This window comes from Meleagris gallopavo, chromosome 11 (genome assembly GCF_000146605.3).
Source record: "Meleagris gallopavo isolate NT-WF06-2002-E0010 breed Aviagen turkey brand Nicholas breeding stock chromosome 11, Turkey_5.1, whole genome shotgun sequence".
NCBI classification, from domain to species: Eukaryota; Metazoa; Chordata; class Aves; order Galliformes; family Phasianidae; genus Meleagris; species Meleagris gallopavo.
The window spans coordinates 15,473,628-15,485,645 of NC_015021.2; the positions used below are offsets into that span (position 1 = coordinate 15,473,628).

The 12,018-nt window shown below is 43.5% G+C and overlaps 1 protein-coding gene and 1 long non-coding RNA gene across 4 annotated transcripts in view; one reads left to right on the forward strand and one right to left on the reverse strand.

Annotated features, from left to right (window-relative positions):
- Positions 1–1,187: 1,187 nt before the first annotated feature.
- LOC104912679 lies at positions 1,188–11,707 on the reverse strand. Of its 2 annotated transcripts, none has more exons than XR_004160967.1 (3): positions 9,849–11,707; positions 6,950–7,016; positions 1,188–5,997 (listed from the first exon to the last, which is right to left on the reverse strand). It is a non-coding gene; the product is annotated as an uncharacterized LOC104912679 (long non-coding RNA). The 2 variants fall into 2 exon arrangements; XR_004160968.1 differs by lacking the exon at positions 9,849–11,707 and adding an exon at positions 7,139–7,530.
- Positions 11,708–11,807: 100 nt separating this feature from the next.
- EIF4A2 (eukaryotic translation initiation factor 4A2) overlaps positions 11,808–12,018 on the forward strand; it is a 6,478-nt gene continuing 6,267 nt past the window's right edge. For both annotated transcript variants that reach the window (XR_004160966.1, XM_010716843.3), the window contains exon 1: positions 11,808–11,910. Coding sequence is in view for 1 of the 2 variants with exons in the window: in XM_010716843.3 (XP_010715145.1) it covers positions 11,882–11,910 (29 nt within the window). In the remaining variant the exon portion in view is untranslated. The remainder of the gene's footprint in view (positions 11,911–12,018) is intronic.

The window sequence follows — 12,018 nt, forward strand, 5'->3', positions numbered from 1 at the left end:
ATTGCCAATGAACGAGAGGATGGGAGATGGAAATGGGAGATGGGGCAGAAGGAAAAAAAACAAGACCTCTGCAATAGTCATGAGAGAGCAGAGCCCTACAAATCACAGAACTGAACTGAACTCAGACTTTCTGAACCTAAACATTCCCCCTTACTCTTCTCCTGTTGCTGGGTTCTACAGATGCAATCATGCTCTGTGCTCTGGCACTCCCCTGCATCACACACCCTACAGTGACCAAAAGAGCTCTGCCTGGTATCTAAGAAGCCATGAAATCTATTATTAGAAAAATATCTCTGAATATAAATTCAGCCTGGTTACACAAATCTAAACATTTCTTTAACACAGTTTAAGTGGCCATCCCACAGATTATTTAGTTATTTGTCATGACTGGTGTTACATAATCAGAAACACTGTCCTTTCTGAAAACAAAATTAGCAGTCTTTAAGAAATCAAACTTAGCTACAGCCCCACTTTAAGGACACATATATAAAAATAAGAACTTTTGGATCTCCTGCTAATCAGATCCTCGAATTTTTTCATTCATTGTTTTCCTTGCAGGATAAAATGCAAAGTCTATATTTTCTTTTTAGCACATGACAAGTACTGATCGTACCAAGCTATATAAAGGAAAGTCCTAAGAGTTATGTTTAGTTGTTTGATTCGTTTTCTTTTCCCCCCTGAATACTGACTTGTATGATTCTGGGCATAACTGGGAGTTCTTTATGTATAAGTCCAAGTTCAGGCCAGTTTTTCTTTAAATCACTATAGCAATTTAAGTAAATCATGAAAAACTGCAGCAAGAGAAATAAAGACACAAAGACAAGAAAAGCTAAGCGTCCTTCCATTTCTGATTCAGCTGAATGAAAAGACAGGCAGAGCCTTACCATACTGCCTTGCAGAGCACACCTGCACAGCCACAGGCAGTGAGCGGTCAGAGCAGCACAGTGAGAGCCAGGACTCCTACGCTTCTCACTGCCTTGAGCTTCTCATTCCAGTGATTATGCGAGGCCTCAGCAGTGCTTCATACAAAGAAGACCATTTCGATTTTGACTTACTGTTTTTATAGTGTACAAAAATGATTATTTGAAAAAAAAAAACATTATTTACTAAAAACCGGTGCTGCAGTGTAAAAATTTGGAAACAGTATGTTCTGACATTTTTAGAACGGAACATTTCTATTTCCCATTGATGTGCTCCCACAGAAAGTTCTAATTATAACAGAGCAGTACTTTCTGATGGAAAAACACGCTGTCAGAAAACTACTGACCCGCTCTGAAACACCTGGCTGCCGAAAAGCCCTTCAGAGCCGCCAGTTTCTCCCCTGGTTGGAGCCACCGGAGCGCTCCGCCGGTGCATCTCACCAAGTCATTTTCCCCCTCGGCCGGCAGATGGCAGATTTCCTGCTGAAGTCAAATCGCTGATCTCCAAACGCTCCCGATTAGGGCTTCGTGATTGCCACGAAAGGTTTAGCAGGCTTAACAAATAGCGTGCCTTTTGGATCAGTTACACCACGCTTGTGCAACCTGTACTAAATGCTAAGCTCCTTCAGCGGAGCTTTAAAAGTTGGCCAGTTTTACTCATGATGTGCAAGGTGTATAAGTGAAGCTGTACGTGAGTGTGAAAAAATAATAGCAAATCCTGCCTCAGAAGAAAAAAGAAAGAGCGTTCTGGCTCCTACAGACAATTGGAACTGGTAGTCTGGGGTATGAAAATATGTCTGAATTAAACCTCTGCTCCTCATACTGCTGAGAAGCAGAGCCACCTGATGGCCATTTTGTCACTGTCTGGATTTAAAGTGCTCTTTTCTCTCCTTTGTTCCATCTGTGGCAATGAGACAAAATACATATTTAAACGACATGCAGAAAACTCCTCAGCTTTGCTGTGGGTAGCCTGCTGGGTGCTTGTTGTAATTCAGACACAACCTTTTAGTTACACTCTGTAATTCCAGTCATCATCTAATGCTATGTGCCCAAAGTGTAACCAGCCATGGAGAGAGCTCTGCAGGCACCTGACAACAGAAAGCAGGGAGAATGAACAGCAGACATTGGAATTTTATGAGATGTAAGAACCCATTTATTTCCTTGTTTTTTGAAGTCTATTAGCCACCAAGATAATTGCTCTCAATTCAGGAATCGCAGCTCTGAGGATAAAATGGGCTTAAGCGGCCACAGAACTAGAAACGGCAGCACTATGTGGCCTCCAATACGTAGACAGACATACAAAACACAATACACAGATTCCTCAAATATTCTTAAAAACAACTGAAACAGACATTCTCAATTCCACGACCAGCTACTCACACACAACTCTGAATTTCACTGTGTTCACCAACTCCATTTTTGCAATTCAGTTTCCACCGTTTAATTTAAGCACTGAACAAATCTGATTTGGTACAACGTAGCTAATAATCATGTTTCTATTGCATTCCAAACAGGAGCAAGGCTGTTTCGAGGAGGAAAGAGTGAAAGTTTTCCTAATTGGGTAAGGCATCTTGCAACAAGTACCATAATTTCTGGTGCTACTGACCTGGTTTAATCTGCAGCTCAGCAAAAACTGAACATAAGCTCTGAAGGAACAACTCTTCTCAGAGCATAATAACAAAGATCACAGAAACCCCATCTTCTGACCCCTTCTGCCATGAATTCCAATATTGCTGATTTGCAATTTGAATAGGAAACACTGAAATACAGTTTTCACATTGTAAACTACCCATCTTGCTCTTTCAGTTCAAACTGAGTCACAGAGAATAATAATAATACTAATCAAGGGATACTGACTCCGGCTTCCCTGAAATCAATCCATTATTGATAAAATACTTCCTAAAGAAAAAAAATAGATCAGCTCCAGGTGTTTAGGTGAATTCAGAGTGATCATTTAAACAGCCTTATGACAGCTAAACTGAAAAATCTCATTTGAGCATAGAGGCCTGATTCTAAAACCGTGCTGAGAAGTGCTGCTACTAGCTTTAAATGGTAGGGTGGCTACTCAGCATTTCTACAAATCAAGCCTTAGAGCACTGTCAGTGCCCGTGGTGCAGAAGAATTGTATTACTTGAAAGAGACAGAACTGGATGCAGAGCAGTGCAGCACCTCTGAGCAAACAGAAAAAAAATGTGATTATGGGCAACATTAACCGTTAAAATAAGTCTCATATTTGGTAAGTTTGGGGAACTGGTGCAGGTTCTGGCATTAATCACAGCAACAACAGTGGCTTAATTGCTTTTTCTTTTTTTTTTTTGTTTTTCTCCTGGCCCAAATGCAGAGATTAAAGTGTTCTGGGCAAAGTTTTGTCATACTTCATTCTTTTCTTAAACAATTCCACAATATAACCCAGATTGAAGAAGAAAGAAGACAAGCATGAAGTAGAAGATCTCCTCTTTCTTCAGAGCTCCATACAAATACATGGACAGATTAACAGATTTATAAACAACTCCTTTGTTTAGGCTAGATTTAGACAAAGTCCCTTCTCCACCATAATACAATCAAAAGACCTCTGAAACTTCCACAAAAGCTCGTAGACATGATGGTTGTAGCTCACACTGCCTAAGACAGAGCAGCTCTGATCTGAAGGTCATAAACTATCTGCATTCCATTTCACACATCAAGACATTTCTGCATTAGCACTACAGTAGGTCTTCACTTTTTCAGAATAAATATGTACTTGGACACCATCAACTGCAACAAAATAAATATATGTAATTTATGCAAAAGATACTTACCCATATCCGAGAATGATCTGTCAATTAGCAACATGAGTGCTTCTAGCTGTCTGTTTTTTGTAGGTGTAGAATTACATTAAGTTGACCTAGGACTGTGCAATCCCACCAAGTGCTTGTCTAAGGCAACTAAATTTTAGTCTACTTAAGGATCATTCATTCCTCCTTGGACAGTCAGTCTATACAAGGGGTGCAGTGGAATTGCCAGGTGAGAAGTCATGGCTAATCAGGGAGCTCAGGGAGCAAGCAGTGCATGTAAGTGACTGGAAGGGGTGGAGCTGGGATCCACTCCTCCTCACCCTCATTCAAGGGTTAGCAGCTGAATAAAGATTGCATTCCTCTTGAGCTGTTTCTGGTGGCAGAAGTGGAAAGCCAGTTTTCTTTCTTTATTACCTGTTATTGCTCTGCAGTGCCTGTATCCCACTTGAAGGAGCTTCCATCAGCTTCTTTTGCCATATGGGGTGTTTATTATACAGAGTCACACTTGACTAAAGTATTGTTTGGGATCTCTGAAGAACTCCAAGTAATGTGATCCACAAGCTGACTGAACTTCTCTGAAATGCACAGTCTAATGCTGTGTGGAACTCAGATACATAATTATTCACTCCAGCAAGATACTAGTAACCCTTCTGAGAAGAAAATTACTAAACCTCCTACTGACATTGAACTAAATGCTCGTATCATCAAGGGTTAAGCACAATCATGGATTAAACTTCATGTGTTAGCTCAAGGGATCCACGCAAAGCTTAATAGGATGTCATCAACCACTGGCTTCACTGAGGACTGCTGTAAGTAAGAATGGTTCCAAAGTCTGCAGATAGTCTATCTGCTGTGCATGAGACTGACAAAATGAGTGTGACTCACAAAATGAGTCAAACTCCTAAGAAGTACACTTACACATTTGTTTCCTCATGACGTACCTCTGAAACAGTAACTGATGTGTTCATAATCAGTAGATCTTTCTCAGTGCAATTCTCAACTCAGAAATGGCTCATACAACTGCTATAATCTCACAGAATAACCATGTTGTAGTGAGAGACTGTAAGGCTGACAGCAATCGGAATCCCAAATATACATTTATTTATAACCTGTACTGATGATTCTTGATCAATCTAACAGGCTGCTACTGGAAAAACTCTCTCTGTGCCAATCTTCAGACAGAATTCCAGGAGAAACAATCAAACATTTGATAAGTGGTGATAAAGCGCAAGTTAAGAAATTGCAAAGGAAATTCACAATTCTGTTCTATCCAAGCATACTCAGTACATTGAGCAGGTGGCTGAGCAATGTAAACACACTTTTATCAGCATAGCTAAGACACTCGGTGTTATCCCTGCCTTCAGTACACCCTCTAAAAGTTGTTTTATTCTCTTCAGGGCCCTGCTGTGAAAACATGGCAGGTGTGCTGGGTTTGTTGGGCAGGACTTAAGTCATCTCAGAAAGTGACAAGAGACTGAGAACGAGCAGGGAAGCAATAGCAAAAAGCTGCAATATGTGACACAACACACATAGAAACAGTGACAACAGCTTTTGGGATGAGTATTTTGTGGGTAATTCTGCACTAATCGTGGAGAGTCTTATTCTACAGAGCTCTCCCTGTTCAAGAGATTCCACAGAAAGCAGGTCTGATCTCAGTTCTGTATTCAGCATTAAAGATGGATTAAGGATTAATTTATCATAACAACTTCACTATAAAAAAACAACCACAATTGCAGTTGTATTCACAGTACTGTACTGCTGAATGTAACACATTTTAATACAGACCCGCAGAATTTGTAAGCGTATGCTGAACATTTTCAGCACTAATTTTACTTCCTGCTTATCTGTCTGATTTTTTCACAGTTGTCTTTACCCTGGGGAACAATCCTAACGCCAGGCAGTGCCAAGAAGCAGGTATCTGGAAGCAGCAGTATTTTCTAAACGATAGCTCTGCTTCTCCTCCCTTCTTTGCAGCATTTCCTCCTGAAAGCATGGGAATGCGCTTGCTTGCTCATCACTCCTGCTACCCTAAACAACCGAGATAGCTTTGTTCTTCTGCACCAGCAATTCTGCTCGTGTACACTGAAACTGAATTTCCTTTTTTAGACAGCAAGGACGACTTTCTTCCTCTTCTCCCTCCCTCTGCCTCCCCACCCCCCTCTTACAGCCTTTGCGTGCCCTCATCTTACCTTCAGCAGCAGCAGAAATCCTTGCTGCAGTTTTTTTCCCTCATTAGAAGCTCTATGGCAACAGCAGCTCTGAGGCAGCAGTTCTTTACGGTTCGCGCTTCTTTCTCTTTCCTTCTGCAGAAAGACATGCAGTTTGTTAGCCCAGTAAATTAGCAAAGACAATTCCAATGCAGTGAGAATTAAAAAACACAGTTCTGATGTGATTTCAGAAAAAAATGTGCTCCTAAAGGTGGAAACTTCTATATCCAGAAGGTGAATATTAGCAACGCAAATGAGTAATAGTAAAGAAAACTAGAGAACTCCTTTTGTGTAATGAATTAAAGCTACATAAAATCCCTGATACTCAGCTTTTTCATACAGAAACGTGAGAATGGAAAAACTCTGAGCTTAAGATGCACAAAATATCACATTCACAAAAATCCAGAAAGCTGTAAATGGTTTGTAATTGAGTCTTTACTCATTACTGACAAATAAACTAAATCAGTGCTTTGTTAAATTCCTGCTAAAACAAAAGGAATCGTGTTATACAAGAGCTCATAGCCTAGCAATACATGGCAACGTATATCAGGAAATGTTTAGAAATGGCCACACAAGCTACAGAAGACAAACGAGCAAAGAAAGAGAAAACTGTAATAATGGGTGGTTATTGAGTATCTGTAACATCTGCTCATTCACATATTTGAATTTTCCTATTTTTTCCACTTTTAAATTAATCAGCAGAATGAGCTACAAATAAAGGTTGAATATAGCAAAAAAGCAACTGTATCAGACTCAGAAGATTTACCAAAATCTATTGCAGTACCTAGCACAGGACAAAGTGACTTTCAACAGCAGAACATACATTTGCTTCATTTATTGAAAAAAAGCCAGTAAATTATCATCTAACTACTTCCCAGATCTGCATGAAATAAATCAATGTATTTCTGTAATTCAACACGAACTGTAATTTCTGTTTCCTGCTGTGTAAAGAACAAAGGTTTCTAGTCACTGCTGACAGCAGTGTCATGAAGCCCCAGGTTAGCACATGCAGTGATGCAGCAGTTCCAAGCCAAAATAATGTGATTACCTGTGTGCTGGCTGTGCTTGCATCACTGCATCCTGGGAGAACCTGGGCAGCTGTTCTGGGGCACCACCTGAAAATAAAAGAACAGGTTTTTCACTGTCTTGTACCCTTCACGTTCATTTCTGCCAGTAGCATTCACTCAACATACAAAACAAAATAGAATAGCATTCTGAGGTGGGTTACAGCACCAACCATGGGAGCTGAGGGCTGGCATACAGGTGCTCCACGACCCTAAAAAGAAACCACAAACAAAAGACGAGAAGGATTACAAGTGAGCTCCTCAGCAGCTTTAGGCACACATTTCAGACCCAGTCCTGACAACAGCATCTGGAATGCTGTGAGAGAGGAAAGCCTCCTAATATTTACATTTTTTTCATACAAAACAAAAATCTCACGAGGATTAATAAAACAAAAGTGACTGAACACACCTCAGTGTTTACCTCCACTATTTTTTCTCTAAAACCTTTTACCCAGGTGAAACCTCAGCTCTCCTCCCAGAATGACCAGAAGCAGACGGAAGCAGAGCACAGAAAGCAATCAGTCCCTAAACAGTAAGGGACACTTCTAAAATAGGAGATTATAATTTTCCAGGCAGATGAAAATGAGGGCACGAGGCTGAAAGTACTTATCTGTATTCTCCTATTAAGCCAGCACTGCTGACAGAACCAGAGCTCGGGGAATCTGAGCTGTGCTTACCTCCAGACAGAAACAGATGCCAATTTCTTACAAAAATTAAAGCTCTGTGGAAAACTTTCAGTTTCTAGAAGCCAAGGTTTACCTCGAGGCAATACCTCTACCGACACAGCTCATTTTATTAACCACCATCTTTACTGCTAACATTTACATGTTGGAACAAGCTCCTTAAACGCAAAATACTCCGTTTTGCAGGTTAAGACGCTCCGCTGGAGGAGATGGAGACTTCAGCACACACACAGGGCTGGATCTCTTGAGGCTTTTTGTTTTACTACAAACTGTGATGCTGTGGATATAGCCCTGTACAATCCAAGAGCTGCTGAGGCACTGCGGGGCTCCTGTCTTGGCGCAGCTCACGGGCTTTGGGTCCCCCTTGAAAGGACAGAAACACTACTCTGTTTCTTGGAGGTTTGTTTAATCAATGAGGAAAGGTACTTAAAATTCAATACAGCTGTAGCTCAGCCACTATGGCTCTTTCAAAACTGAAGTGAAATCAGCTCAGTGATTAAAAATCTCAGCATCTTCAGGGGATTCCAAACTGAACAACCACAAGAACAAATAACTTACTTGGATGGTTTGCCAATATCAAAGGGAAAAGTGCTTTCTTTATACAATTAAATTTACCTTTTTCTCAACAATGGAAAAAACATTATTTGAAGGCTTTCTCAGGGAAACACATGACATGCTATTCCAGGGCGCAAGCCTTCTAACTAACTTAAAAAACAAATGTAACCCAGGACTGCCCGGATGTTATCAGCAGCTGCCACCTGCTTAATCGCCCTTTCTTTGCTTTTGCAACAGAAAGAACAAACTCTATCCTGAAAGCATGCAGGCGACTCCTATCAAATGCTTTCTAAGCCTCTTCCCATTACATATCTCCACATTTTTCAAACACCAGCCCACGTATAACCTCTGAGGAAAGTACTGTTTCCCCACTTTACAAAGGAAAAATACTGAAGTGCAAACTCCTTACTCCAACAAAAGTCAATGGAAAGCTTCTCATTTGTATCACCTATTCGATTTAACTGCTAGAATGACAGGGCTGGGGTCACACCGAAAGTCTTTCAGATACCAGAGAACAGAGCTCAGCTGCAGGCGTGTCCAGGGCGCGGTTCCAAACCTCTACAACTGTCAGAAATAACGCAATCATTCAGCAAGGAGAGCAGTCAAGACCTGAAAGTATGACCATGGAGCTCCACAGCACACAGAGGAATTAATCATTAAAAACAAATGACAGAAGTAAAAATATTCTTCTGCTTCGAGTATTTGCCTTGAGAATATCCGTTATATTACGGGCAATGAGAGGACTCAGGCTAAGAGACACAACCGTACAGAGGTGAAGCAGGAGCGCTGCTTGCAGACTTGCTCTCGAAGCAATGAGGGAACACAGCCACAAACCTCGGTGCCTACATTGCAGACAAGTGAGTCAGCTGCTCAGCAAAAGGCCCAATCCACCCTACGGCCTCGGCACGAAGTCTGAACATCCAGAACACACTGAGCACAGGGGAGAAAGAAATGAAATAAAGCGGCCCAAATCCCATTGGCTTTGCACAGCATTCGCCTCCTAATTCATTTAAGCATTTTGGGCAATGTTCCTTATTGGCCTAAAGCACAACGACTCAGTGAGACAGATTCTCAACTAAGAGAAAAAATGCCACATCTGGAAGTGCTTCCACTTCACTCGACGTGGCCATCATGGAGACTTCATAACTAAAGTCTGATTGCAGCTACAGGGAACACAAATATGTCTGGAAAAAAAAATCAAAAAAAAAAAACAACCAAAGTTGTGAAATAACTTCTGAAAAGGATGACAAATCAAACCTAGCAGCCTGATGTACTAAAATCATCGTTCTGTGGATGTCAACTTATACCAAAATATTAGAGAATACAAAACAAGCCTCAGTGCACTAACAATACTGCACCTTATAAACTACTCTTCTTTACTTTGTTTAGATTGCAGTTTCAGTGGAGTGACAAAATAAGTCAGCATTAACAAAAACCTGGGACTAGTTAAATAACAAGCACGGGCCTCCTGCAACTCAGACCTTTTCTCTCCCCTGGAGACCTTCCAGAATCTTTGCTATCCACTCCTACATCCAAGGAAGCATGTTTTTGTTTAGGCAGGATCCTTTGGGAACGACGAATTGAAAAACATTACCTCTTGCTAACAACACCCTAATAAGTCATTTTGATCCTCAGCATGACCTACCTTGAATAAACTGCGTACGATGTTTCTCTGCCCTGCTAGCTGTGGGAATTATTTAATGCACGATATCAGGTGCAGCACAAGGCTGGAAGTGCTCGTGCACAAGTGCAGGAAGAGACTTCAGGGTCTTCCAGGATTTCCAAGAAGTACGTGACAGCTTCATGGTATGTTCGAGTCACGGTAGGAGATTTCTAAAAGGAGCTTTCTGAAATTTCCAAGGGATTGCTCAACTAGAGCTCAGCTTCAGGAGGCGTCAACTCCTACTGCTTTCTTTAGATATATCATTCTTCACTTTGACTGTATGAGTAATGACTGGAAACCCAGCTGCTAAACTAGCTGGTCCATCTGTTACCCAGTATTAATAAATGCGTCGTTCTGTTCATTCCCACCAAAGATCTCATGATTCACCAAGATTGTCTTTCGGGGAGACATCTACCCAAGTGCATAGCATGCAGTAAGTGCGGCTGTGGATCCTAATGACAGCAGCACAGATAAAGCTATTATTTAATATCTTTTTGGTATCGCTTCAGCCCAATGATAACACAAACACGGGCCTTGAGCAGACTTTCAGTGGAGACGGCTGCACGAAGCTTAGAAAGCTTCAAAGCCGGAGGATGCAGCAAATCCCAGCATCAATCCCAGGTGTCAGTGGCGAAGTCTGACCTTTCGATGCTGTACCTGCCATCTGAGAGGGCAGCTTACAATTTTTTTAAATGGGCCTTCAAAGACTGAAAAACAATGGCCGACGTTCCTAAACATCCTAAAAAGACAACTTTTCTACACATTCTTGCAAATAACTAAAGCGGAATACAAAACTTTAGAGGTGCACGGCCATGGTTCAGGAGGGCGTTGAGGCACTGCTGTGTGAAGGGCAGCCCCAGGCAGCAGTGCAGCCCTCCCAGCCCACAGGGGCAGGCATGGGAACAGTAGGGCAGGTCAGCAGAGCCCATGGATGTATGATTCAGCCCGGATATTGGCATGTACTGTTACTTCTGGAGGTGTTTCCCCAGCAGATGCTACCATAGCATGGGTACGTTCGGCCTCTCCTCGCAGATATTCTAGACAATTCTGCACAATTCTCAGCATTCCTGACAAGTAAAGGGTCGTGTTTTCCAAGCACTGCACTTGTTCCTATAGAATCACTATGGAAACAAATTTCAGAGGTGACTCACGTACGCCAATTAAAGAGGGCACCGACGATAGCTTATAACTTGCATTATTTGCCTACAGAAGAAATACCTATGAACACATTACTGTAGAACCCAAGCGGTGCATTAAAACCACCAACACGTGAAAGCAAGGGGCAGGATCCCTGGCGGCTCGGCGGAACCACCTCAGGGCGCCGTTTTCCCCCACATAAAGCAGGCCGGGCGGCACCCGCTACCGCTCTTTCCTTTCCTTCCCTTTCCTTTCCTCTCTGCCTGCCCCTCCCGCCCTCGGCGTGAGCTGACACGGGGAAGCCGTCCTGCACAGCGCCGGCACTTGTGTGTGTGAGGAGCGGGAGGCGAGCCCCGCGATACCCGAGGGAGCCGCTCTGCGCTGCCATCCTCGGACTGCACAGAGAAAGCTTTAAAAACAACCGACGCGCTCTGCGTGCACGACGCAGCCATGCCCGGCACCGACCCTCAACGCGGCGCACCGCGCTCCCCTCCCCCGCGCTGCAGCAGGGGCCGGGGTGGGAAACCCCGTGCGGAGCGGGAGGGGGGGCGAGAGGAAGGAGCGTGGTGCTGTCACGCCGCCACTGCTGCAATATCCTTCCGCGCTCCGAGGGGAGGAAAAAGTAGTCCGAGGCTCCGCCGCCTCTGCGGCCCCCGGGGGCCGAGAAACACCCGCTGAGAGCGTCTCACGGAGCGGGCGGGAGGGGATCGCTGGCAGAGGGGCCTCAATCCGCGGGAATTCGCGTTTTTTCCACGCGGTGTGAGAAGTATATCAATGCGCAGAGTGGAGCGAAACGAGTCCGGCAGCGGGCGGGTATATAAGGCGGCCGCGGCGGAAGCTTTGCCTTTTCAGTTGAGGACAGCGCTGGTTATCGGAACATGTCAGGCGGCTCCGCGGATTATAGCAGGTACGGCGCGGCGCGGAGGCCCCGGGCCCCTTCTCCGTGCGGAGCGCGGCGGTGCGGGCGGGATGCGGCAGAACGCGGCCCCGGCCCCTCCCGCTTCTAGACGTTTCC